This window comes from Taeniopygia guttata, chromosome 5 (genome assembly GCF_048771995.1).
Source record: "Taeniopygia guttata chromosome 5, bTaeGut7.mat, whole genome shotgun sequence".
Classification (NCBI taxonomy): Eukaryota; Metazoa; Chordata; class Aves; order Passeriformes; family Estrildidae; genus Taeniopygia; species Taeniopygia guttata.
In genome coordinates this window covers 42,132,779-42,159,674 of record NC_133030.1, presented here as the reverse complement: position 1 = coordinate 42,159,674, position 26,896 = coordinate 42,132,779, and the positions used below count along the sequence as shown (strand labels likewise).

At 44.4% G+C, this 26,896-nt stretch overlaps 1 protein-coding gene across 1 annotated transcript; it reads left to right on the top strand.

The window, feature by feature from the left end:
* Positions 1–26,677, top strand: NEK9 (NIMA related kinase 9). The gene is made up of 22 exons (XM_030274706.4): positions 1–301; positions 1,513–1,690; positions 4,673–4,728; positions 5,581–5,651; positions 8,280–8,385; positions 11,343–11,474; positions 12,456–12,566; positions 13,131–13,195; positions 14,679–14,729; positions 15,466–15,658; positions 16,880–17,024; positions 18,017–18,217; positions 18,622–18,668; positions 19,493–19,648; positions 20,077–20,185; positions 20,730–20,891; positions 21,276–21,446; positions 21,659–21,718; positions 22,276–22,466; positions 22,696–22,860; positions 23,563–23,775; positions 24,173–26,677. Exons 1-22 carry the CDS (start codon positions 113–115, stop codon positions 24,293–24,295), a joined length of 2,895 nt encoding a protein of 964 aa, XP_030130566.2. The 5' UTR covers positions 1–112; the 3' UTR covers positions 24,296–26,677.
* The last annotated feature ends 219 nt before the right edge of the window (positions 26,678–26,896 follow it).

Sequence of the window (26,896 nt, the reverse complement as noted above, 5' to 3'; positions counted from 1 at the left end):
GGAGGTCGCGGCGGCGGCGGCGGGAAGCGGTTCCGGGTCGCCGTGGGGAGCCGACATGGAGCCCGCGGGGCCGCGCTGAGGGAGCGCCGGGCCGAGCGCGGCCGCCATCGCCATGTCGCTGGGCGAGTACGAGCGGCACTGCGACTCCATCAGCTCCGACTTCGGCAACGAGTCCTCGGGCAGGGGCGGCTCCCGTGGCGGCGGCGGCGTGCCCGGCGAGCAGGAGGAGCTGCACTACATCCCCATCCGCACGCTGGGCCGCGGCGCCTTCGGCGAGGCCACCCTGTACCGCCGCACCGAGGTGGGTGGGCGGCCCGGGCGGCGGGAGGAGGGCTCCGTGCCGCCGGCCCCGCCAGCCGGGCCCGCGGCCGCTCCGAGACGGGCGGGGGCCGCTGCCGGGGCCGGTGCTGGAAGGCGCCGGTGCCCGATGAGCCGCAGCAGGGCTCGGCCCCTGGGTGACCCACAGCCCACGGGGTGACACCGACAGCCCCGGGGTGACACCCCCTGCACCGCTCTGGGAACAGCCCGGATACGAAGTGACAACTTCAGCCCTCAGTGTGCGAGGCTGCAGGGTCTGGATTTTCTGGCGTTTGGGCACTGCCAGTCTCTGGCTCCCCTGAAGTTAGGCAGAGAGATGCGGAGCTTCTTCTCACTCTAGTAGACAACTCATTTTTCTGTGTTTTGTTCCAGTTACAGGGGACATGGGGTCATCTCATACAGGTAACTCACATGCTCAGCATTTCAGTGTAATCAGGGGAGACTGGATGAAAAGCCAGTTCTCCTGTTGCTCCCAATTTGTTTAATACCATTCAGTTCAATTGTAGTTGTGGTTTCAGTGGCTGTCAAGGAAAAATGCTTGATTTAATTCCAAAGGAAAGTTCTTCAGTTTTTTTCTGGCCACCTTGAGATGCCATGGCTTGCACAGGTGTAAGTGAACACTGTTCACTTGAGAGATCACTCATAGCATGGATGACAACGTGTGTGGGCCTAACAAGGGCAAACTAAATCTAAATACATTCTGGTTTCCTTATTGGCTTGTTTTGGGTTTGTTTTGTGGTGGTGTTTTTTTTCGGTTTCATTTGGTTTTTTTTTTTTCTTTAAGCTTTTTCCTTTCAATATTTGTAACAGCTTATGGTCTTATACAATATCCTACAGTTACAGCATTAAAAATACAATGTTCTCCCTTTATTGAACAGGAGTATGTTTAGTCTTTATTGAAATAAAGCAAACCCTGTGTCTTTCCCTTGGTTTGGTGTTTTGGTTTTGGTTTTTCCACCACCCCCACCCCCAGAGTGACTGTTGGCCAGCAAGCAAGATGGCTTCAGGTCATCACTATTTCTAATGACAAACCACAAACCTCAGAACTTAAGTTGTGAAGAATATTTGTCTGAAATCTGTAAGAGACAGGAAAATCTTTTACTTTTCTTGCTATTTTAATTTCCTTCTATAAAGGCACATACTGTTCTCTTCATAACAGTGTGTTTTTAATTGAAAGATGCTTTTGTGTTTCAGGATGACTCACTTGTAGTGTGGAAAGAAGTGGACCTGACCCGGCTGTCAGAAAAGGAGCGTCGTGATGCTTTGAACGAAATCGTTATCCTGGCCCTGTTGCAGCATGAGAACATCATCGCATACTACAATCACTTCATGGATAACACCACGCTCCTGATTGAGCTGGAGTACTGTAATGGTGAGATCCCTACTCCCATTTATGAACAGGCAGCTGCCATGTGTCTGGGTCACCTCCTGCAGAACCTGCAGCAAGTATTTCTGGGGTGTCATCTGGAGAGCAAAGGAGTGGCAGTGAATTCTGCTGCATAGCTCCTGAAGAAGAGATTGAGAACGCCTATGATTTGTGTCTCAGGTGCTAAAAAAAGAAGCCCAGTAGTTAGTGAAGGCAGTCTATGCAGCTGGTTATTTCTTGAGTTTTCTGAATGGCTGGTGCGCTGAAAGGAGTGGATTATTGGTGATAAACACTTCCAGTGCACCTTGCTGTGTTCTTTTAGGAGGGCAGTGGGAAAAAACTGGGACACTATCTGGGCATCTCTACCAGTACAGAGCGGGGCTGTTTTTTCAGTACTGTCACTTAAATAGGTTTATAATTTGGCAATTATAAATCAGAGCTTAAAAATGTCATGGTACACTGCAGTCAGAACTTTTTCTCGCTTTCTGCTTTTAGCTTTTACATTTACTATTAAAAAAAAAAAACCCAAACAACAAACGTGGTCCTTTTGGTGGCGGAGAAAGTTTTAAAATTCTGTCCAAGAGTAGTTCAGATGGTGGTGTTTGGAGTTGGCAGGGAAAGCAATCCTAGCTTGAATGGAGCGATAGAAGGATTTGCAATGAGGTTGTGACTAGCAGCTGTTCTTAGATGGCAGGAAGAGGAGCCCATACACAGCTGACACTGCTGGAACAGGAACGTGCCTGGAGCTGCAGTGTGGCTCCTGTCTGGGTGAGTGGGACAGCTCCCCAGGCAAAGTATCTGCTGTCTGTACAGCCTTGGCTCATTAGTAGAAACTTTTTTTGTTGGAAAAGGGTATAATTGTATTGTGATCACCTTATACAACAGATTGCTTTCACTGCTACAGGTTGGAGTGCACAACAGAGTTGTGCAAGGCCCTTTAGAAGGGTGTCAGACACCCTGGTTGGCAGCTTGGCCAAAGCTGGTTTTTCTTCTCTGCTTTTTGTTCTTATGGAGGGTGGAGTCCAGTGCAAACACAGGGGAATGTTAGCTCTTTGAGGCACGTTTTATTTTAGGGGTTCTCTCTGTGTCAGTTACTTACTTGCCCTGAAAAGACTACATGCTTGAGGCCATGATAAATTTGTTGGAGGGCATAGAGAAAAGCTGCATAGTATTGATGTCTGTGCACATTTGTGAATGCCTCTGTTGGCTTTGTGATAATAACCAAGAGATGAGTATATAGCTGGTGTTGCCTGAATGTGTCTGAATGGTAGAAAACAAGGGACGTGAGAAAGAAGAAATCTTGTTTGAACTTCCATATGGTGGTTTTGCCAGTGCATAAATACTTGCTTCTTTGGCTTTTTTTTTTTACAATGTACAAGCCCAAGATAATTTGTGAGTAATTTTTAAAGTAAAGCTGGACTAGTCATTGTCAGGCACTTCTCAGAATCCAAAGGTTTTACTGTTTAGTTGGCTTATCTCTTCTGAGGATCTAGAAAAGAATTTCAAATTTCAGCAAATGTTGTCCCTATTTTACACAATTTATTGATTTATTTGCCTTCAGTTCCATGTGTATATCAAGGTACTGTAAGACTTGGATTTACCAAGGGATAACATCAGTGAATACAAATGAAATACACTGGGGAAGAAATATCCTATAAAGTATAGTAATTGAAAAGAGAATAACCTATGTTGGAAGGTTAGATGTGATTAGATGAAACAAATGCAAAATTAATTTGGTTTTTGTATGTGTGCAGAGAGGTATTGGTTATTTGAGTCAAGAGCTAACTTGTCTCCTTGGATAGGATTTTGGCAATCATGCTGCTCTTTGGTTCAGAAAAGCTGCAAAAAAGATGGGACAAAAAAAAAGAGAGATGAAAAACACAATTGACTAAAAGCCTGCAAAGTTTGAATGGTTAGAAAAGACATTCAGAAGAAGAGGCAAAAGTGAATACTTTGGTTAAATTGTGATTGTGAAGAGTGGTTTGTAGTTAATTGGTAAACATGAATATAAAGCAGAATAAAGAAATGTTGAGAAGTTACAGCAAAGCTGAATGAGAAGAAATTAAGTGACAGGAATCTTAATTAGAAAAATCTTCCTAACAAGGAAAGCTGAATTAAGTCCCTCAAGTAGACAAAGGATTTTACCACTTGACATGTCCATAGAAATTATGCAGCCTAAAGCTGTCTTGCACTATGGCAATGGTCCTGGTGATCCATTACAATTAGGACATAATATATGATAATTGGGAATTGGAATAGAAACAGGAAGTGGTCAGAGTTTTGGGATTTACTGTTTGGGTACTGATCCGACAGAGAGTTTCTCTACCTGCAGCCCTCAGCATAATTTGTTTTAGCTCTCCTTGATTTTTAGTCTGCTCTCTTCAAGTCATGGGCTGTGCCAAAGATTTCTGCTGATTTCAGGCTTCTGTTAGTGGTACTGCTGTTGTCAGTGCTTTGTGAATTCTGCACCAATGTATTTGGCAGGGCAGATAAAGGGGAGGCCAATCAGAGCTGGAGAGTAGGTAGGGAAAGACAGTAAATTGTTCTTTCAGGGACTACTCTGACTTAAAAAAATTGTTATCTTTCTCTTTTTTAATGTATAATTTATATATATAATGCTGAGCAGGACAATCTCACGTGATTTGGTGTACAGCTAATACATGTTTACACACCTCAAGAAGCACTCACTAAAAATAAGTAAAAAAGTAGGGTCTGCTGGCTGAGCTTGCCGATTTGCTTTTCAGAGAGTATTAAAGGGTGGTGTTAAAGAGTCATCTCTGCTTAGGCTTAAATACTGAAGTTCTTAGATGGAAGAAAAACTTGATTTTGTGAGTACCTGAAAAGTTTTAAGTGAAGAATGCTGTGAGAGAGTTGTAGTTATTGATCAGATCTCTTAGAGGGTTTGAGTATTCCCAGCAGCACTTGAGCAGAGTAACTGCTGCAATTAACTAAGATAAATCTGTCTTTCTCACTCACTTATAATTACAGGAGGGAACCTCTACGATAAGATTCTGCGACAGAAAGACAAGTTATTTGAAGAAGAGGTAATTTGGAGTGGTTTTAGGGAGCAGTGGGGCTGGCCTAATGTTCTGGCGATCTGTAGGTTTGAGTATTTCTTCAATTATTTTTTCATTGTGATGGTGGGGAATTTCTGGGTTTATCTGGGGGCTGCTGTCCTCCTCATTCAATATTGCGAGCATTTATGGACTACCTGAAATGTCTTCTTTTCCTTTAAACTCTTTATAAGCAGTGTATAATTCCAAGGGACAAATAATGAAAGAGATGGCTTTCTTCACCTTATCATCTTGACAAACATTTAACTTTTAAACTTCTTTCTGTGTTTCTTCCTAGTGGGCTCTCTATTTATCTTCCTTCTTAATAATTTTGTGGGTTTTTTTTTTCCAAATAATTTCCTTGAATCTATCTTACTCTTCTCTTTTTCTGTCTTTAGTTTATTTAAACTTATCTTTTGCTGTCTACTTTCACTGCATAGTGAGCTGATTAATGATTCCACGTACTTGTCTTATATAGTGACTTCTAAGGCTTTCTGGCTCATGTTGAGTATTTAATGGTCCCAATTCATATTTTGGAGAGCACAACTATAGATGTTTCCCAAGTGGTCATTAGTTGTCATTCTCAAGTATTTTCACTTACTGGATCTATAATGCTTGTCAGGACAGACACTATGAATGGAAGTAGAACAATCTACTATTGAAATATCTTTTTTAGAGCTTTCCAAACCAGGAAATTCTAAAATTTTCATACTCCTGAAAGGGCATCTGAATGGTATGGCCAGGCCCTCTTGCTGTGCCTCAGTGTGACAGGGACGTGTAGGGTTTTGTTGTTTTTAAATTTTTTTTGAGCCTCACATTATGCTTATATTCCTACCTATGCAGATGGTGGTTTGGTATCTCTTTCAAATTGCATCAGCTGTGAGCTGCATTCATCGAGCTGGAATTCTTCACAGGTAAGTGTGGCATGCAGAAAGCTGTGGTAACCAGTGCAGTTCATGGGGGTGAGTGAAGAACTTCTTTGCTTCTTTGTTTAAAGCAAGCACCAAGCTTCTCTCCACAGTGTAATAGGATCTCCTAGATGTTAAGAATCCCTTTTTGATTGGGCTAGAAACCATCATGTGATAAATGTGCAGGAAGTCTTGTATTTGAAATTTGAACTGCAGCTGTGTGAACAAAGAGTTTATCTACATAGGAAGGAAGTAAATTTGCCCTTTATTGTGATAACACATAAATGATGTTTGTTAAAGTGGGTAGGAGGAGCATTTACCACAGGCCAAAGGTACTTCCAACCTGTTCCACAGTTAATAGCTGCAAGCCCATGTGTTCATTCCGTAATTCCTGGAGGCTAATGAAGACTGCATTTGTCCATTGCTCTAATGTAACCCATGTGATGATTTGTCCTGCATTTGTCTGAATCTTATTTCTTTGGCCTGTTATTTAAGGAGCTAGTACAGTCTTTTATCTCATGGTGGTAATTTTGACAGTTATTCCGAGGTTTTAATGTGTAGCTAATTACCTTTTTCTGTTGGGATCAATAAATTGTGTTATATATGTGTTTCAAGGAGGCCGTGATGTTCTGGGGAGTATTGCACATGTAGACAACCACTTCCAGCACAGCTGGATCATATGCTGCACTAACTTATGGGCATAGCTGTGTGAGGATGTTTTCTGTAGTTTAGCATCCTGGCTGCTGCCATTCTGAATCTTTACTAGTTGGTGAGCCTTGCTAATCAGGGGTTGGTAGCCTAGACTCAGCAAAGTAGTGCCTAATTTTTGGCCTGAAGCAGATGCCATGTCTGTCCTGCTTTGCAGTGATTTCCTGCTTACCACCTCTAAACATATGTGGCCCCAGATCCTTCCATAATAATGAATTGAACAATTATTTAAATGTTTGCAGTGATTTTCTTCTGCTGCAGACATTGTCAGAGTGACCCAGGACTTTGCGATGCCCCAAGTGGATGAATGCAAAGTGTTGCTTTACTTGATGTTTTCCTGATCTACACTGGGAAGTTGTTGATGGTACGTTAGGAAAATTGGGTGTTATGAAGTGTTGGCCGTGAAAAGCATATCATACTGCGGGGGCTTCCTCTCTATTTCCAGCCTCTTGTGTTGATCTGTGAAACTACACACAGATTACTCTGTCTGAAAGAGAGTGTTTTCTATCAGTTTTGGATTTCAGAGTTTTTGTGGCCATCAGCTTTTTGATCTCTTGGGCATAATATGTCACAGAATCATGGTATCATAAGGTTGTAAAAGACTTCCAAGATCTCAAGAGTCCAACTGAACACCACCATGTCAACTAAACCATAGCACTAAGTGCCATGTCTAGTTGTTTCTTGAACACTTCCAGAGATGGTGGTTCTACCACTTCCTTGGACAGCCCATTTCAATGCTTAACAACCCTTTCTGTGAAGAAATTCTTCTGATATCCAACCTAAATCTCCCTGGGTGTGTCCTGAGGCAATTTCCTCTTGTGACAGCTGTCACCAGTTACCTTGGAAAAGAGACTGACCCCCATCTTGCTGCAATCTCCTTTCAGGCAGTGGTAGAGAGTGATAAGGTCTCCCCTGAACCTCCTTTTCTCCAGGCTAAACACCCCCAGCTCCCTCAGCTGCTTCTCATCAGGCATGTGCTCCAGAGCCATGACAGCTGTGTTGCCCTTCTCTGGACATGCTCCAACCCCTCAATGTCTTTCATACAGTGAGGGACCCAGAACTGGAGTGCTGAGGGGAACAATCCCTGCCCTGGTCCTGCTGGAGATGCTTCTGATACTGGCCAGGATGCCACTGACTTTCTTGGTGACCTGGGTACACGCTGGCTCATGTTCAGCTGGTGTTGCCCAGCATCCCCAGGTCCTTTTCTGTTTCCAGGCTTCCAGGTCCTCCTGTTTGTTACCCACACTGTGTGCATCGGTGCAGATGCACTTCATCTGGGCTATCGATGTCATCCCCAGCACTGGCTGCAGCCTGCAGGCTCCTGTCTAACCAGCCTGGTCTCACCTCCTTCCCCCTTCAAACCTAGACTAAAGCCTTCTCAATCAGCCCAGACAACTCATGGGCTAGAATCCTATGTCATGTTATAAAGAGTTCTTCTTGGGGGATAAGGACATTATGCTTAAGTTCTTGAGTGGCATCTGTTTCACACCCTCCGTGTATGTGTTTATATTTGCATACATACATATTCATACTTACACTTATGTTTTTAATGAGCTCAGCGTCTCCTGGCTTGGGTCTATTTATAAAACTAGAAAAAATAAGACTTGCTCAATGACCTTCATACGAGAAGAAACTGAGAGGGGGGAAAGAACTATCTTTGATCTGTGGCCTTTACATAGGTGTCCGAGCCTGAGCTTTTCAAACTGTGTTGTGTTTGCATGGGGAATGTGATAAAACATGGATAGCTGCAGTTATTGCCCCAGTACTTGGAGCAAAATTGCCTTTGGAGAACTCTGTGTACATGTGTGTGTTGGAGTGCTGGCAGAGTAGCAAGTGGCTCATTTTGGGAGGAAAATATAGTAATCTCTGGAAAACTGTGAAATCTGAAGCGTATTTGAGTGTTTGAATTTATTTTTATCGTTTCAGAGACATAAAGACATTAAATATCTTTCTAACCAAGGCAAACCTGATTAAATTGGGAGACTATGGGTTGGCAAAGAAGCTGAACTCTGAGTACTCTATGGCTGAGACTGTGAGTATCTGCCGTCATTGTGTTCAAACTGAGTTGTGTTGTTCTTTCATTTCTGCATGCCTTGCAGAAGACCAGGGATGCTGTACATTCTTGCTGCTTGTTTTCTGTTACTTTCCTTTCCCTCACCCCTCAATTTCCCTCAGTGTTATGGTATCATAGAATTAAGGTTGGAAAAGACCTCTAAGATCATTGAGTCCAATTGTTAACCCAGCACCACTGTGTTCATCACTAAACCGCGTCCCCAAGTGCTGCATCCACAGGTTTTTTTTAACACTTAGAGAGATGGTGACTCAGCTGCTTTTTTGGGCATCTTGTTCCAATGCCTGACCCCTTCAGTGAAGAAATTTTTCCTAGTATTTTATGTAAACATCCTCTGGCACAGCTTGGGGCCATTTTTTCTTATTCTGTCACTTGTTACAAGGAGGCTGACACCCACCTCGCTACAACTTTACTTCCTAACTTTGTCTCACTAACTTTGCCATATTTGCTGAGTGTGTTGCAGCCTACAGTTATCCTTGCTCCCAGGTTACCTTTCGGAGTTCTGTCTCTCTGGAAAGCAGCAGTAGACTAAAGATAGGTGCCACTATGGGAATAGAATTGTACCAGAGCTATTGTAGCCATGCTAGAGAGCACTCCTCTTCTTCCCCCAAGGCATGGTACACTTCTAAAGGTGAATCTGTGTAACATGAAGGCAGTGCTGGCTGAAGGACAGAGACAGCATTATAGTCACATCAGAACAACACTCTGCCTCTGGGGTAGTTAAGGCCAGCTTAACAAATTCCGTTAATTTTGTCATGCTGCTGTGCTAACAGGTAAATTTTGCCTCAGGTGGATCTGAGATAGCTTGTATGTGCGTACCTGACATTGCATTGTGCCATAGGCATGTCTCAAATCTCTATAAAATTCAGGCTCTGAACTGGATTGTGAAGAAGCAAGAAATGCACTTGTATTTCTTTTGGTAACCAGATGTATGGTTTATTGGTAATGTTCCTGAAGGGGGACAAAGCTTTGTAAGAGAGATTAATTCTACCAGAAGGCTGTCAAGCTTGGCCTTGTTCCAGGCCCTGCCAGAAAGCATTTTTGCAGCCAGTTACGACACAGGGTAAGCTGTATTGTAGGCACCTAAAAGGTTCATCTTGGATTTCCAAGCTCCATTAATTTCTGTGGTGAGTGTTAGGCTTGGAAAGGGAGACATTTTCTGAGGTTCCTGTCTGCTAAAGCCTTTATTATAGTTTGGGATACAAGCCAGCTCACACTTCCTATTACCAGCCTGTATCATTCAATTTAATGCCAGATGCTGGTGTTCTGTTAGGATGTGTAATTAAATACTTGCCAGTCCCCTTCCAGAACATGAGCACTATTGTGCAGTTCCACTGTAAGAGGGAACTCAAGGCTACTGCATAAAGCCTTCATTAGGCTGGGCTGCAGTAGGACCACTTCTGTTTTCTGACACTTCTCATGGCCTTCTGACTTTCAGAGGCAGTTCAGTTTGTGCTGTGAATTTCCAGGTTTGTTTTTGCCTGTGTTGTCTGTATTCATCTATACCTACTACACCTGCAAGCATTGTTTTTTCCTTTTTCACATATGAAAAATTTTGAACTACACACCTTCAGCCATATTTTGATTTTTATATGCTGGCTATGCTCTGGTCTAGTTGCTCAGTTTGTAACCTAATGACCAGTGACAGACTGGAAATAATTTTTTGGGAAATGAGTGTAAAACATGTTGTTATCAGTATTTGTAATTGTAGCAGTCAAATTGTGATTTTGTAGAATGTTCACATCTTGCTTACTAAACACTGATTTCTTAATTTATCATTTTCTACCATTTACCAAAGAAGATACAGAAAATACATCTGTCTTACAGAAAGCTTACATTAACCTTTGTTTAAAAAAGGTTTAGGTACAGTGTCCTAGTTCTCTATGTGATACTCAGAATCTCAGGGCTTCTAAACCTTCCGGTGGCTGGGACTCGCGTGCCTCTGTGGCGGTCACACTCTGTGACAGGAAATGGGAGGGGGATGGCAGGCTCTCAATGTGCCCATTAGGTACCGGTGTACTTGCAGAGTCTCATGAAGGGCAGGCTTTGTAAAGCTCCTTGGAGCTTTGCTGAGAGAGTTGAAAAGAGGTCATCTATAAATATTTCTCCTTTTTCTAAATTCTCTCTTATTTTGTTTTGCTGTCAAGTTTCTTTTTAAGGAGTGAACTCCATTCATCTGGAAGCTTCATTCTTACACCTTTTATCACATTTGTTCCGTGTCTCCTTGTTGTGACTTTGAGCTAAGCCACTATTTCTGCAGTACCTGAGAGGCCTTTGTATTTATGTGCAGGGGGTTGGATTTTTTTGTGTGGTGGGGGTGTTTGTTCTACACAAAACAATTGTTCAGGAAAGTCCACTTCTGAAGGGAAAGCCTTTTGGGTGGGACTCAAGCCAGCTTTCTACGTACTGATCCAAAAGCAACCCTTCTTTTTGTTTGAGACAGAGCAGCCTTTGTCCTGGCACTATCTTGTGATCGGAGTGGCTCCATAGCTAAGGTCTGGCATCTGTATTTGGAAGCTTTGCTAGCTCCTTTTTTTCTTCAGCCTCATGTGATGGTTTCCATATTCCTGGTCAGTACATAAGGCCCTGATTACCCCTAAATGCTGTATATTTAAGAGAGGGGAAAGTCCTTGCTGTGTTTTTTGACTATTACTTTAGTGAGAAGTCTGTACCACATCAAGTACATGAGAAGAGAGGTGTCTAAGATCTTTTAGGAAGCTCAGGGCCAGACAGGTTTGTGGATGACAGGAGAAAAAGTGTGGTTATTGTTCCCATCCCTCCAGCATAGTAGGGAGGTGTATCACTTCAGTGCTGTGTCTAGCTCTGTCCTGTGTGAACAGAATGGATGCAGAGTTCCTGAATTGAAAGCTGCTGGATAATTTCAGATTTTTAAATGCCTTTTTTTTTTTTTTTTCTAGCTGGTGGGAACTCCATATTACATGTCCCCAGAACTCTGCCAGGGTGTGAAATACAACTTCAAATCAGATATTTGGGCTGTGGGCTGTGTCATCTTTGAGCTGCTTACTCTGAAGAGGACCTTTGATGCTACTGTAAGTCTGCCAACCAGAATGGACTGAATAACCTTATTTTTTATTGTCCTAAGATTCACACTCAGCTCACAGCTTTCTTCAGTGATGTTTTTCTTTCGTTGTTGTTTAAATCCACTAATCAAAAAAACAGTGGCCTGAGAGTGACAGCTATAGCCAGAGAAAATGTCTGCAGGATTCCCCTTACCCTTTGTGCAGGTTTCCCTTTCTGCCTTCATGCAGCAGCCTCCTTGGCTTCTGCCAAACCCACCCTTGTCTGCAATCTATGTTTACTAGTTGCAGGATAATTACAGTGCTAATTTATATCATTGTCCTGAACGAAGTATCCTTTTCACTAAAAGGAGGAAGTTTGTGACTGTGTAGTCTTTTTGCTGTTTTAGCATTACTAGCTGTGAATTTTCTGTGTAGCATTCTGTAGCAAAAAGTTCCAGCCTCCACATTTCATAGGATCTAATCCTGTTACTCTTTCTCAAAACCTGATTGCAATAGAACTTTGGTCAAACTGGCATAGGGGAGGGTGAAAGGAGCATTGCTGGCTGATTTGGTAGCTTGTGCCATATGATGAGAAAAGCTGCTAGTTGTTGTAGGCAAGATTTTGTAACCCTGAAGGAGAAGGTGTGAAAATACCATCCTTTCCTGACTTTCTCCAGTGATGGCTCTCAAGTCCCAGCAACTTTGCTGCTGTGCTGTGTTCAATGGCAATATGCCACATAGGAGATTTCATGCAAAGAGAAGCCTGGTCTCCCTGTGCTGTTAGAGAATTTGGTGAAAAGCTGGATGTTGCTACTAAGTCCTAGCTATCAGAGGTACTATTTCTGTAGGAATTGTTATTAGAGTTCTGGAGAACCTGCTAGGCAGGGAAGAAGAGGGGTGTGTCCTGATCAGAGATGGAGGAAGAAAATAATGGAGGCCTATAGCATCTCTCTCCATTGGACACATTGTCCAGTTTGGTTCCATTATGACTGGTTTCTGGTTTCTGCCTAGAATCCCTTGAACCTTTGTGTGAAGATTGTACAGGGAAATCGTGCCATGGAAGTTGATTCCACTGTCTACTCCTGGGAGCTGATCCAGATGGTGAACTCCTGCCTTGATCAGGTTGGTGAAATACTTTCTAACTTTCAGATACCCATTCCCAGCTGTCTCAGCCACATAATCCAGGGGTGAAAGGGAATGACATGCCTGTTTTAGTATGTGAGCTGTTTGATGCAGGGTAATTTTTGTGAGGCCTGAGGCATCACTAAGGTTGGGCTTTCTGCAGTCCTCTGAAAGCTTTGTCTCAGTCCTGCAGGCTCTGGAGGTGTGCTGGGTTTACTCTGATCACAAGTATTTAATGGGCTGGCAGAAGCAATTCTTTCTTAATGCAGTGCTGTGAAGGTAGGAGCATCATCTCAGTACAGTCTCTTAGGGCTCTGTCTTTCTGTAGGGAATTAATTTATTGAAAGCAAAGATAGTATTAATACCTTTGAGGCATGCAAGTCCCTTCTGCACATCCGTAGTATTTGTCCCTGTTTATTCTAAATGTCTCAATTAATTCCTTTCCCTTCTGAAGGGAATCGATAAAAGAAGTCCATGCAGGTTTCAGTCAGGTCTTCTGGCCCAAAATTTTGTTGTAGATGATGAGTATTTCCCAGAGAACTACTTGCTGTTTCCTTCTTTCAGGACCCAGAAAAGAGACCCACTGCAGATGAATTGCTTGAACACCCCCTTCTCAGCAAACGCAGGAGGTAATCAGATGGCCTTGCCTGAAAACCTAGATGGCTGACAGGGAAAACAGGAGGGTTTGTGCAGACTGGTGGTGCTTATGCTTTCATAGCAACATCCTTAAGTGAATTTAGGCTGATGTGAGGCAGATATTTAAGTACTTCATATTCTTTAGGGGAAATGTGCATTTTTGCAGTCTTGTCTTCTGATCTGATGTTCTGTTGGTGCATGGGAAAGGTCTCTGCATCCTTAGAAGCTGTTGTGTTGAGAACCTTGAGGTATTCCATTCTGAGACTCTTTGAGGAATGCTTCTTTTTACTCTTCAAATTTTTGAGAATGAAGAGTTGCAGAAATCCTCTTGCAGTCATTGGAAAAAGCCATTTTGAATATATATATTGAAAATATATGGATCATTCAGTATAGAGACTCTTTCCTTTTGTTGCCTCTCTCTTCGGGAGAGACTTGCATTGAAAGTTGCCTATTTTAGCTTAGTTTGACCATCAGCCTGCACACACTATCTTGTAATGAAAAGTGGACAGTAATTCTGGGCTGTTTTCATTCCACACTGGTTTATTTGGGAACTCTTTCGGCCTGGGGTTCCCGGGGTCCGTCCGGTCCCGGGCAGTCGTAGGTGTCCTGGGTAGCACTGGGCTGATAAGCACAACCTGTCCAGGTCACTCAGGCTAGCTCCCAGCCATGACCAATCTTGGCAAGCAGCTCAGCTCTTTAGAGAGATCAGCACTTTGGTGATTTCAGCTCTTTAGTGATTTCAGCTCTTAGCTTGCTAAGTGCCACAGGCAGACGCATAGGAAGAGAGAGGAGAAGGCTGTATGCGGTTCCACAGCGGTGCCTTTATTGGCAGCTCCTGTGAAGGGGTTCAGTGACAGCTCTTCTGCCAAACTGAGCAGAAATGGGGTTTATATAGAGTACAGAGGTGCTGGAAATTGTCCAATAGCCAGGGTCGAGGCAAATATGACCTATGGTCTTAGAGAGAGATAACAAGGGTCTGAATGCGGAAGGGGGCCTTCTTTGGTCCAGCCATCATGGCTAGGCATTTCTTATCTTGGGCAAGTGACCGCCAGGGAGGCCTTGCAGGGCCTCTGGCTGCTGCAGGGAGCATCAGACTTAGTCCTTTATAGCAATACTCTTTTGCTTGGTGATCAGCAGAATTTGAGTTTTGTCTCACTATAGGCATTGGTAAAAGCCCAAATCCTGATAACATTTAGCCTTTTAAGGTTATTCTTGTGCAATATGGGTATTGGTTGGCTGATGCATTTTCATACAGACATAGTTTGTTGTCCTCAGCTCTTCTAGAAGTTTGTTAGCTGTGTGCTACATTACTTCTGCCCTACTTACTCTGTATTGCTGCGAGCTGGTAAACAGCTGCCAGGTTTCCTCCAAGAGGCAGCAGCATTTTATTGGAAAAATAGTCAGTGTGTGCTGATTGTCAGTAAATTGCATAGAGCAATGTTGCGGTTTCCTAACATCCTTTTTCTCCCTTGGCAGGGAGATGGAAGAGAAAGTCACGCTGCTTAATGGGCCAAATAAGCGACCAAGGTAATTATTTAGACATGTGTTTGAAAGGAAGTATGGAGCGAACAGTTCCCCAGAGGGGAACTGAGTGTTAGCCTGTGACAACCTTAATGGAATTGTGTAGTTTAGAAGATCCCTGAATGCTAGAAGTTGGACACAGCAGTTGCATGCTTATTGTCCTGTGTTTTACTCTGCCTTTTATATCCTACTTATTTGTATGGCTGGAGCTGTACCTCAGCAAGTCCCATCAGCCTCTAATCTGTCCTACTGAGTACCTTTACAGCCTACATATCTGAGTTGTAATGTAGATCTCTCCTTTTACACAGATTCCCTTCAGCAGGAGGAATATGACTGTCTGAATGATGAATATTACATTAGTATAAATATCTTCTGTAAAACGTGATATAGCAGAGCTTCAGCACAGTTCCCAGCAAACGTGTAAGCAGGGTTGCTCTGTGAAGCAGTTAGCTTCTGTGACATGTATAGCTGGTTATAGCTGTATAGGTGTTCTGTGATTTATCAGATAGAATTTGACCGTTTTTCCTCATAAATTTGGAAGTACTAACACTATCTGAGCACCTTAGGTGAAGTTGTCCCAGTTCATGGGCTGTTCACGGTTTGCTGGAAGAACAGTTTTTGAAAATAAAGCCCATGAATGGTTTTGAAGAGGAAACTGCTAGACAGCAGCAGAAAAATGGGTGATGGCAGGGAATGCAAACTCATAAAAGCATGTGTGTTTTGTGGGGGGTTTCTTGTGCAGGTCAAGTACCATGAACGAGGCTCCCATTGCTGTGGTGACTTCACGCACTAGTGAGGTGTATGTTTGGGGTGGTGGTAAGTCCACCCCCCAGAAGCTGGATGCCATCAAAAGTGGCTGCAGTGCCCGCCAGGTGTGTGCTGGTAACACTCACTTTGCTGTGGTGACGGTGGAGAAGGAGCTCTACACCTGGGTGGTAAGTGAGACAAGCTGCAGGAAGGGGGTAAGAGTGGGAGGGGAGGGTTCACATCTACTGCCGACCATTCATGAGCCTGTTTGAATCAGATGGGCAGGAAGCTTGGAAAGGGAGAATTCTGACTGCAGTGGACACTGAGGCCATCTGATTTGGGGCTGACCCAAGTCTACCAAGGCAAGTGTGTTTCTGGGTCACATTTTCCATTGTGACAGGAAGTGTCTTGGAGACTTGCTATGCACTTGAGGTTTGTAGATGGTGGTCTTGTAGGCCCAAGCACTGAGTCAAACATCTCTTTATTCCATTCCTGACTGCTAGACATGCAATGGAGACTTAGTGATTCTCTGATTTTGGACTTTCAAGAAGGTTCTTCAAGATCAGAATGGGTGGGATGAGTGACCTTTTTGTAATACAGTTGTCATCTGCAAGGCAACTTCCATCTGAAAGCAGAGGGATCTCATACTAAATAGATCTGCTTTTTATGATGAGTGGAAATTGTGGAATAGTTTAAAGTGAATGAAGAATGTCACCATATAATGCATTTTAAACAATTGAATTCAGTCTTCTGAGGTTTAGATGGTCTGTGACATGGACGTGTTCTCCATTTCCAAGCTTCAATGGGTTTTTATACTGATATACAGGATCTGTTAAAACAGGTTAGAAGATAAGTCAGTAAGAAAGGAAAGAGATCCAAATATGAGGAGACCAACTTGGAGTATTTTGCTGGATGTTCCTGCAAGATCAACCACTGAAAATTTCAGCTGGCTATTAATAGTTTTAGTGTCAACACTACTTGTTTTGTATAATTTTCCTGTATAACTGCTATGTCAGGCCACATCAATGACATTTGTTTCGCGTTGTGCATTTCTTTGCAGCCATTAGGATTTAGAAAAGTAGTTCATAAAAAGCAGAAGGTTGAATTTCAGTCCTGCGGTGGGGTTCTCTAACTTGGCAGATGAGGAAGGAGTAGGGATTCTTCACCAGGTGCTGACCTGAGACTGGATCACTCCTTGTTAGTGCATCACTGCCAGAAAGTCTGTGCTGCCACTGAGATTGTTGCCTGGTGTATGCACAGAGATGGCAGTCTCTTCCTGAGAGCAGACAGAACATTTTCTCTTGCTCCTTGCAGTCTTCTCTTGTTTGCTTCTGGTTTTTACTGTTAACTATTGACACCGTTTCTGGGATTCTGGAAGTGTAACCTCACCAGGTGTTTCTGTCTTGCAGAATATGCAGGGGGGCACCAAGTTGCACGGGCAGCTGGGACATGGAGACAGAGCTTCCTACCGGCAGCCAAAGCATGTTGAGAAGCTTCAGGGAAAAGCCATTCGCCAGGTGTCCTGTGGGGATGATTTCACAGTGTGCATCACGGGTGAGAGCTGGCAGTCCTTTGGCTCGGACTATTATGGATGTGTAGGCATTGACAAGTCCTGTCACTTTGCTGAGGTGTTGGAGGTGTTTGCTTTCGTCATGAGATTAGCAAAGCAGGTTTATTCACAAAGGAGAAAGCCCCTGATGTTACTCTTCCCTCAATTTTGAGGATAGTACCAACGTTATTACATTTGGGATAGATTGTATCTCAACATTTGAGATAGGTCAACATTATTACACAGAGGAAGATACTGACTCCTAAGAAGGATGGGATTTTGCTAAGGATGTGCTCCTTTTTGGTGATAAAGCTGACCACAAATTCACATGTCTGTGCAGAGTTTCTGCTTTTACCAATGTATGTATTACCTCCATTCATGCTCACACTAAAGACAGTGAAGCCTGAAATCGAGAATGTAGATATGTTTGAAACTCTCTTTGGACTGTGTGGGGAAAGAATCACCCAGTGATGAAAAAGAATGTGTATCTAGGATTTGCTGTTTAATTCAGAATGTTTGACATCTGGTTAGAGTGTCTTTAGTTCTAACCTTGCTCATACTTTAAAGGATGTGTTAGGTGTGGTGTTGTCTGTTATAGAAGAATCTAACTCTGCTTTACCCATGGAAATTATTCTCAAAAAGGTAGTTTCAAGCTTATTTTGCCAGTGCTGAAAAGGCAGAAATTAGACAGAGATAAGCTCAGGTGGTCATTTTGAGGACGGGGTGACTCAGGTGGCCACAGAATCAATTTGTGGGTTACTGTTAAAGAAATTGGCAGGTTCAAACAAAGGTTTTTTGGCACTGAGATAGCTACAGGTTGTCATGTAAAATCCATCTTAGCATGAATAAGAAAGGACTCCATAGTTTCCTGATTATCTTCTTCTGAACCAAAGAGGATGATTGCAAAAAAGAGGTTGCTCTGATCATGTCCTAAGAGGTTAATATGCAGCCTAACATGAGCCCCGTGTCCTGACCAAGCTTTCCTTATGTCCTGTAGATGAGGGCCAGGTGTATGCCTTTGGCTCAGACTATTATGGATGCATTGGCGTTGACAAGGCTTATGGCTCTGAAGTGCTTGAGCCCCTGCAGCTGGATTTCTTTCTTACCAATGCTGTGGAGCAGGTCTCATGTGGAGATAACCATGTGGCAGTGCTGACCAGGAACAGAGAAGTCTACACGTGGGGCTGTGGAGAGTATGGTAGGTAGAGTCTCCCTGAACCCTAAAGGCACTGGGACATGCCTGCTGGAAAGTGGCTTTGTGCAGGTGTTTAATGCAGGGCCTGGGTGAGGACTGCCTGGTATATATAACCTGGGGGCAAAAAATACTGTTTCTTTGGGACTTCCTTTCCTTGTAAAAATGGGGAACTGGAGACTGCAGTCTTAAGACTTTACTCTGGAAAGCTCTAGGGTGCTACTTGGCTTCCCAATGGTTCTGTGAGTGGGGTTGGATTCCCTTGAGGGTTGGCAGGTTATGATGGATGATGAGCAGGGAGATTCTAGTTCTGTAGGGAGATTATTTTGGGACTATGGAGAGACAATATGAGTTCTTAGATATAGGCACCTTGTGAGGCCATTTTAACTTCAGTATTTTCATTGATACAGGACGCTTGGGCTTGGATTCAGAAGAAGATCACTACACCCCTCAGAAGGTAGGGCTGTGACTACTCAAAATCTGCAAGGGCATAAATACAAATTAGTTGCTGTTTGGAAATACTATCTCTCTGAGGATCAGGTGTTTTTTCTGAGACATTATAGAATTTTCAAGGGTTTTCACTTTGTTTTGTCACTTCGTTTTGCTTCATTTCTCTCTTAGTGATCATGGCAGAGTCATACCACTCACAAACCAGACAGCATCATAGCTTAGAGCTTTGTTGTTCTGATTTGCATGATGGAATTGGAAATGCCAGCTTAATGTTGTAGAAATCAAAGTGAGAAATATCAAATGGCTTACCTTTCCTGTAGAGGAAACTCACAGCAGTGCAACTGCTGCGAGTCTTTGAATGTAATATAATGAGTTAAAGATTAGTTGAAAGTAAAAAACCTTCTTGAAATACAGTGCTGAGGTAACTGGAGTATTACAACCCACTGGGGGTTAGAAACAAATAAGGATGTGCCTGGAATCCGAAGATCTGTGATCACACAGTTTCATGGCACAGACACAAACCCAGCCCTACTCACCTGTCTGGGTTTGGTGTTTGTAGAGCCCATCTGGCCAGGTTGCCTATGCATCGAATTTCAGGTTCCTGTGCTGGTCACTGGTGTCTGCCTTGAATATCTGCATTGTGACCAGAGTTTTCACATGCTACAGACTTTATGGTATTCTTACACCTTCATTCAAAATTACTGTGTTGGCTATTGATAATGTCCAGACTAGCTGTGCCACTGCTCTACCCTCATATGTTTTCCATGTGACAGCTTCCATGAAATAGGTGTTGGGATTTTTATTTTCTTAGGATGTATTTCTTCCACCTAGGTGGATGTTCCGAAGACCTTAAACATTGTGTCTGTTCACTGTGGCTGTGATGGAACTTTCCTGCTTACCCAGACAGGCAAAGTCTTGGCATGTGGACTCAATGAGTTCAACAAGCTGGGCCTGAATCAGTGCACATCAGGGATAATCAATCATGATGTAAGTGTGTTTGGATCCCTGGCTCCAGCTCCCAGCAATCTGTAGTATATGGGGAAATTGAAGTCCTGTGACAAAGCATTCATTAGCTTTGTGCCAATGCTTTAATTCCAGTCAAGACAGTGGATACTGGGATTGTGAGAAGGGGCAATTTGTTTCTCAGTTTTCTGTCTGCCTTGTGGGCTTATGTCAGATCTGTGGTAGTGAAACAGAGTGAGCTGCTCTAGTGACTTATCCAGTGATATGGATTCTGGCAGTTTTTTATCATATTTGTTTTAGGACTGCCTTTAGGTCCTAAAACCTAGATTTTAGGTCCATTAAACCTAAACTTTAGGTTTAATATTGTGATCAGACATGAGCTTGCTTGAGTAGGTCATAGCTGATGAATGTGTGTTTTTTTTCACTTTGTGCTTACCCACATCTTTTGTCAGACATACTGTGAGGTGCCATACGCCACTTCCCTTACTTTGGCCAAGCAGCTGTCCTTCTACAAGATCCGTACCATTTCTCCAGGGAAGACACACACTGCTTCTATTGATGGTGAGAGCCTTGTGCAGTAAGAACTGAGTGCTGGTTGCTGAATTACATTACAGCAATTTTGCCCTTTCAGCCTGGCCCTTGACACTGGGGGTTTTGCTCTTGGTAGCAAGGTTCATGCCTGCTCCAGGAACTCGGGATTCCTGTTTCTCAGCAGTCTTGTTTCCTGGCTAGCTGAAGCATCAATGTCAGCCTTCCTGTTTTTTTTTTAAAGGGGAGAAAAAAAAAGTTTTGGGAAGAATTATGCTCTGGGCTGGCAGAAGAATCATTTGTGATCAACTTAGGCTTTGCCTAAGCCACATCAGTCAGAGAAATGTGAAGAGTCCCAAGCCCCCAGCATCAGAAAGGGGAAGCAGTGGGAAAAGGAACTGAGGAGGTGTCTCCAGGCTAAACCCATTCCTTTTGGTTGGCACTGTCCCCTTCTAGCCTGGCTGGCTGCTCAGCAGAGCCATTCCTGTTCATGGGCTGTTGCTGCCTGTGCTCTGTCTGCATGGCTGCTTGCAGAGTTGGGCCCTCACTGTGACTGTCTCCTCCTTCCTCCCCGCAGAGCGAGGCCGTCTGCTGACCTTCGGCTCCAACAAGTGTGGGCAGCTTGGTGTTGGGGACTATAAGAAGCACCTGGGAATAAACCTGCTGGGAGGCCCCTTGGGGGGTAAGCAGGTGATCAGGGTTTCATGTGGAGATGAATTCACCATAGCTGCTACTGACGGTGAGTGGGTCTTGGCCAAGTCGCAGTTGGTTACTTTAAAATTAATCTGCAGAGTGGTTAACTGGTTCCCACTGATCATTTCTTTTACCAGCCCTGCAGCACAGCACTGAAATAAGTAAATCCTCCTAGACTGGGGCTATCTTGCTCTGTTAATTGCCCTCGTGCACCCCTAAGTATTTGTTGTCCCTAAGGCTGCAGAGTACTGACTTTGGTGGCTGCCTGTTAGGTGTGTTACTGGTTCATTCTCCCACTGTCAAAATGGAGTATCTAATGGGTGGATTAGATACTTTGGGATAGCAGTTACAGCAGAAAGACTGATCCTTACAGCAATTACAGGTTGAGAAGGAGGGAGGGAATTGAGCCCCTGAATTTCTCTCTCCTCAGACAACCATATCTTTGCTTGGGGTAATGGCGGGAACGGGCGTCTGGCAATGACATCAACTGAGAGAACTCATGGCTCAGATATTTGTACCTCGTGGCCTCGGCCAATATTTGGATCATTGCATCATGTTCCAGACCTGTCATGCCGTGGCTGGCACACCATCATCATTGTTGGTAAGTGTAAATTTAGGATTTAGTTTTGAGATCTTGTTTATGATGATATATTCTTTTGCCAGAAGAGTATAAATCTTGCCTGAGAACAGGCCAAATTTCTGGGGGAAATGTGGCAAGCTGCTCTGAGCCATAGGCCTGCAACACTGGCTTTGTAGGTGTTATCTTGCTTTCTATGTGGCACTCTAACTGAAAGCATGCTTCTCTACTTGCAGAAAAGGTGTTGAACTCCAAAACAATACGATCCAACAGCAGTGGTCTGTCCATTGGTACTGGTAAGTAACATGCCCTGAGGAGCTCTGGTTTAAGTCCACTCAGTGGTTAGCTTGAGTGGATGAAGTTTGGTCCTGAAGCAGTTTCTCTGTGTTTGAAAGGCCTCATAGAAGAGCTCAAATGGAGGAAATCTAGTTGGTGCTGTGCATGGGAAGGGATGGCCCAAATCTGAGGAAGCAACAACTGAAACAGGAGAAACAAAATGGGTGCAGAAAGGTCTTTGTAGTTGAGGAACTTCAATTTGACAAAGAAAAGCTGAGAGGAATTCACTGAAGGGAACTGATATGAGAAGGGGCTCTAGTTGCTGGAGAGATGGAGTCCACTTGCACCTGTGGGTTGGCTGGGGCCAAGAAACTGCAAAAGACTGCTGCACACAGGCCCTTGTGGAGAGGCCTGCAGGGGGTGTTAGGAGCTAAAGTGCTGAGGGAGATAATGCTAGCATGTGCTCTCACTATGGCCATACAGAACAAATGTATGCATCTTCTCTGCTCCATCTGGGCTTTGGCAACAGGAATAGCAGAGGTGGGAGAAGTATAAAGTTTTCACTTTTGTTTGCTAGTGCCTCAGAGCTGCACAACTGGGGGAGGAGAAGAAGAGGATAATGAACAGGAAGCAGAAACCCCCAATCCCAGTGGAGGCTTTCGGGGAACCATGGAAGCAGATCGTGAGTTGGGAGGCTGGATCAGCACTGCAGAAGCTAAGGGAGGCAACAGTGCTGACAGCAGCTCCTGCCCTGGCTGGCTGCGGAAGGTAATGTGGTTTCTCAGAAATGCCTTAAATGGGGATCTAGGCTGGGAGAGCTGGGTGGCCCCTTCCACCTTTGTGGGGTACTCTGATAGGTTCTTAGAGCCCTGTTGCACAGAGCCCTTAAGGCCTTGCTGCCTGTTTAACCACAAGAGGGTTTTGGTGCATCGATTGAGAAGATGAAATGACCTGCAGGAAGCTGGCAGGCCTGAGAGAGCTTCTTTTATGTATCCAGGAGCTGGAGAATGCTGAATTCATCCCCATGCCTGACAGCCCTTTTCCTCTGAGCATGGCATCTTCAGAGCCTGAGAAGGAGACTCTTCCTTACCAGAAACTTCAAGGACTCAAAGTGGCCTCTGAAGAACCTGTTGAATTAAACAAGCCCAAAACAGAGCCCTGGGTAATGTTATCAAAGTGAATGCTTGGCTAAAAGTTCTTGGGGACCATAAATGGCAATGTTTGAATTATGGGGAGAACTGAGAAGAGACTGTTGGATTGGCCTAGTTCATCTGGGTGAGGAAGAGAGAGCTGGTGGTAATCAGAGATGTTGCTGCAAAGAGAAAAATTCTCACGGATTTTTTGGGAACACAAAGCTGATTCTTAGTCAGATTTAAAGTAATGAGATCAGTTCTGTGGGAAAATCTGTATAATGCAGTTGGAAAAAAAAGAGAAGCCGAGGGCTCAGAAGCCTAGCGGAAAACAAAACTTTAGAAAGTATAATTTTTTGTGAGGTAGGAAGGAGAATTGATATAGAAAATCAATGAGAAAATGCAATCTGTGAAACTACCTGACTCTAGGAATTTGCTGTCCCAAGGGAGGGACAGCATGCTTAGGGACAGATCTCATGCTTAGGGAAATGGGGGTAAACTGTATGGATTTTGGTGCTGGGAGGATAGGAACAGCCTTCCCAGGAAAAGGAGGAAGCTAGTGGCTTTGTACAGAAGACAGAAGAAGTAGCTTATTGACCCTGCCTGCTAGAAGTTTGTCAAGTCAGTGAACAAGCTGGGATAACACTCTGGGCGTATTTTTTTTTTTCTTGTGGCATATACAACTCCTGGCCTTGCACTCAAACCTGGCTTGACTTCCTTCCATGTCTCTGCAGCCTACTTGCCTGAGTCCAGCCTTACCATGTGGTGAAGGGAAGGATGCATCTCCTGGTGCAGGCTGCATGTGCAGTGCTCTGCAAGTGGAGGTGACACACCTCCGAGGCCTGGTTTTACAGTGTCTGGATGATCAGAAGAAGCTGCAGCAGGAAACCATTCGTCTGAGTGCCCAACTCCAGCGGTTCTGCAGGAGGATGGAGGAAATGCAGCAGGTGAGAATCCATCACCTGGTTGCATATATGCTCAGGGCTCACCATGCTCCTGCAGATTGTGGAGGCTGTGCAGAAAAAAGCAGCTTTTAACAGCTATCTCTATCAGAGCAGAATTTGGTGGACTAAGAAAGATGCCTATTTCTTGTATTAGGTGCTGATGCAGGCTCTGATAGTAGCAAAACAGGAATGAAGCCAAGAGGAGTTTCCTCTGAGGATGGCCCACTCTTTGAGGGCCCTAGGATTTCCCTTTATTTCGCCTGATGAGAAGGGATGGGCAGTCATATGTTGCAAAGAGTAACAAATGGCTGTGGAGAACACAAACTGGGCCTTGTGCAGCTTCTAGCTTTCCTGCAGCTAGTCTTGGCACTGTTTGGGTCACTGCTGTGTGTTTTGACAGGTGAAGGTTCATTCCAAAGGAACACAGACAACCAAAGAGGAGATGGAAGTGGATCCGAAACCTGATGTGGATTCAGATTCCTGGTGTCTCCTGGGAACGGACTCGTGCCGCTCCAACCTCTAGTCTCCTGAGCCCACTGGGATCCATCTAACTTCACAGCACACTAACCGAATGCAGAGAGCGGCTTTTCTGGCGTCAGGTCACTCGCAGACAAGGAGCGAGGCCGGAGGCTCCAGAGCAGCACCCATGTACGTTTGATATGAACTAGGAGTGAGTTTGAGAGGGGGAGGGCCCTTGAGCTGTAGGCCAGCTCAGTGATTGAAGCAGCAGCAGCTCCTCTTTGTACCTTATCTGTCAATTCTGCACATGAGGCAGAATGGCCCCATTATGGCAATGGCTCCAGTAGCAGCTTGTGGCCCTTTCATTGTTTCACTGTTTCCTGGGAGCTGCCTTTGGGACCCCAGTATTCATCACTGCATCTGTAGACAAGAGGAGGAAACGTTCTGTACGGAAGCTGGCTGAACCCTAAGACTCGCCACCTTCACTTCAGAGGGGTGAAGGAGTAGGATCCTCTCCTTACCATGTGGTAAGGCCCCGCTGGTGAGGCTGCTTCCCTCTGCTCAGGCGCAGAGGGACCAGCGAATGTATCGTTCTGGAGGCAGTGGAGATGTTCCTCTTAGGGAGATCATAGTAGACGGCATGTCCCTGGCCTTGAGGCATAGGTTCTGGCCATATGGCTGCATCCACTGGTCTGTATAGACAGAGTTTGAAGGCTTTATTCTGGGTGCTGAGGGCTTTCCAACTTCCAGGCAATGCACCAAGATGAGTGAATCAGGTGTTTCCCGTAGCAGTAGTGGGGACTGTCTGAGATTGGATCTGTAGTTCTTGGTTTCAGACCACCTGTCTCCCAACCAGATGCCAAGCATTGGGCCTCAGACCAAGTTAGGCATTTCTTGCTCTAGCTGTTCAACTTGGTTTGGGTGCCAGAGTTCCTGGTTTCTTGGCATAAGCCTGTAGCTGCTCCCTGTTTGGCTTCTCTTCTGCTCAGTCCCTGTGCCTACACTGTGTGGGTGTGGGAAAAATCCGGGTTTTTCCACTCTGTGTTCTGATGAAGCTGGAATGCCATTTCCTACCCAGAATAGGTCACTACTGCTGTGGTCTCAGGATGTAGCCTTCCCTAAAGACCTTGAATGATCAAATCTCAGTCCGGAATTCGTCTTCTTTCAAGAAGTGAGAAGCTTTCCCAAGAAAATTTGAGATGGGAAGAGACGTGGTCTGATGTTCAAGATTTATTAATTTTCTGTTAGAGAATGAGGTTAATATTATTCCCCTTAAATTTATTAGCAAACTGACTTTGAAGTAAAGCCTATGGGATTGGTAGGATCCCTGGGAGCAGCTAGCCTCCCCCGCCTTACTTGGCGCCTCTAAGGAGTCCTAAGTTCCTCTCACCTTTGCTGTGAGAACGGGGCTGTGGTTTCATCAGGCTTAAATGATCCCCATCAATGGCATGTTACTAGAATTGCCTTAGGTCTACTGGAGGTGAGTATCATACCACCTCTGACAGACTTCTTTTGAGAGACTATTCCGAGGAATCCAGCATTCCCCATTTGTCTCTAGAGGTGGATGCCAAACCATTTGCTCGTAACATAATGCTCCTTAAATACTTCTTTGGTGCCTATTGCTAGTATTCGTGAGCTGAATCAAGTGCTGTCTTCCCAATGCAGTGTCCAGGGCAAAAATCGTTCCAGTGTGCCTGTCCATTGCTACCAGAAGCAGGGCAGGAGGAGAGGCCTCCTGGGAGGTGGTGAGAATCAGGTGCCCTGGTACAGCCAGGCTTGTTTGCCCTTGTGACTATGCTCTCCTTTCCCCCACGTGCATTGGAGCCAGTTCTCAGGTCAGGGTCCCAGCTTGAGGGTCGTTGGTCACATGCAACAGTGCCTTTGAGGACTGAAAAGTTGAGCCTGAGCCGTGTCCAATAAGCAAGCACCAAGCTGATGAGAGTCGCTCTCCTGCAGTGCACTGCTATCCTCATTTCTCAATGCTCTGCAGTTGGGAAGCTAGGTGCACAGACTGGATTCCCCTTGGATCTAGTGGAGGATTAGGGCTCCTGACAGAGGATGCCCTGTGCCCCACAATCTCATATGTGCCTTAGAGGATTCACGCTATCCAGGTTGTGCCTGTTACAGACCACAGATTTCACACCAGCCAGCTATGCAACAAAAAAAGCAGTTTAAAGGTAGCACCTTTGTCTTGGGCTGAAAACAGAAAGGCAGGCAGGCAGAAGTGCCTTTGAGCAGTTTCAAACCCTTTTTACTTCTCCCCTTCTTGCAGTGCTAGCTCCATATGTGTTGGTCTCCTGCTAGTATTGCTACTGAGTTGTTGTAGTGGAACACAACTTATGCCTGCTCTGACACTCTGGCTGAAAACTAGTTTGTCGTCTTTCTTTGAAAGGTTAAAGGGTGGAGTGGTTTGGAATTTCTGTTTAAATAAATGTTTAAACTCATACTCCTGTGTTTGAACTCCTTTTCTTGTCTTTTTTTTTCCAAGAGAGGAAAGGGAAATATGCATAAAGTAATCTGTTTTATTTGCATTCTGGTTTTGATTATTTTCTTTTGCTTATAGAAAGAAGGTGAAAGGGCTTTTAGATTCTTTGCTCTGGTTAAAAAAAAAGTCAGTTTCTATGTCCCTTCATTAAAAGAAACCAACAACAACCAAACAAAACAC

What these genes read in the sequence shown, in the direction of transcription:
- NEK9 (XM_030274706.4), top strand. Translation starts at nt 113, where the DNA reads ATGTCGCTGGGCGAGTACGAGCGGCACTGCGACTCCATCAGCTCCGAC. An exon ending in AGGAGCTCTACACCTGGGTG is followed by an intron (nt 15,659 to 16,879) that starts GTAAGTGAGACA and finishes TCTGTCTTGCAG; the next exon opens with AATATGCAGGGGGGCACCAA. An exon ending in TGGTCTGTCCATTGGTACTG is followed by an intron (nt 21,719 to 22,275) that starts GTAAGTAACATG and finishes TTTGTTTGCTAG; the next exon opens with TGCCTCAGAGCTGCACAACT.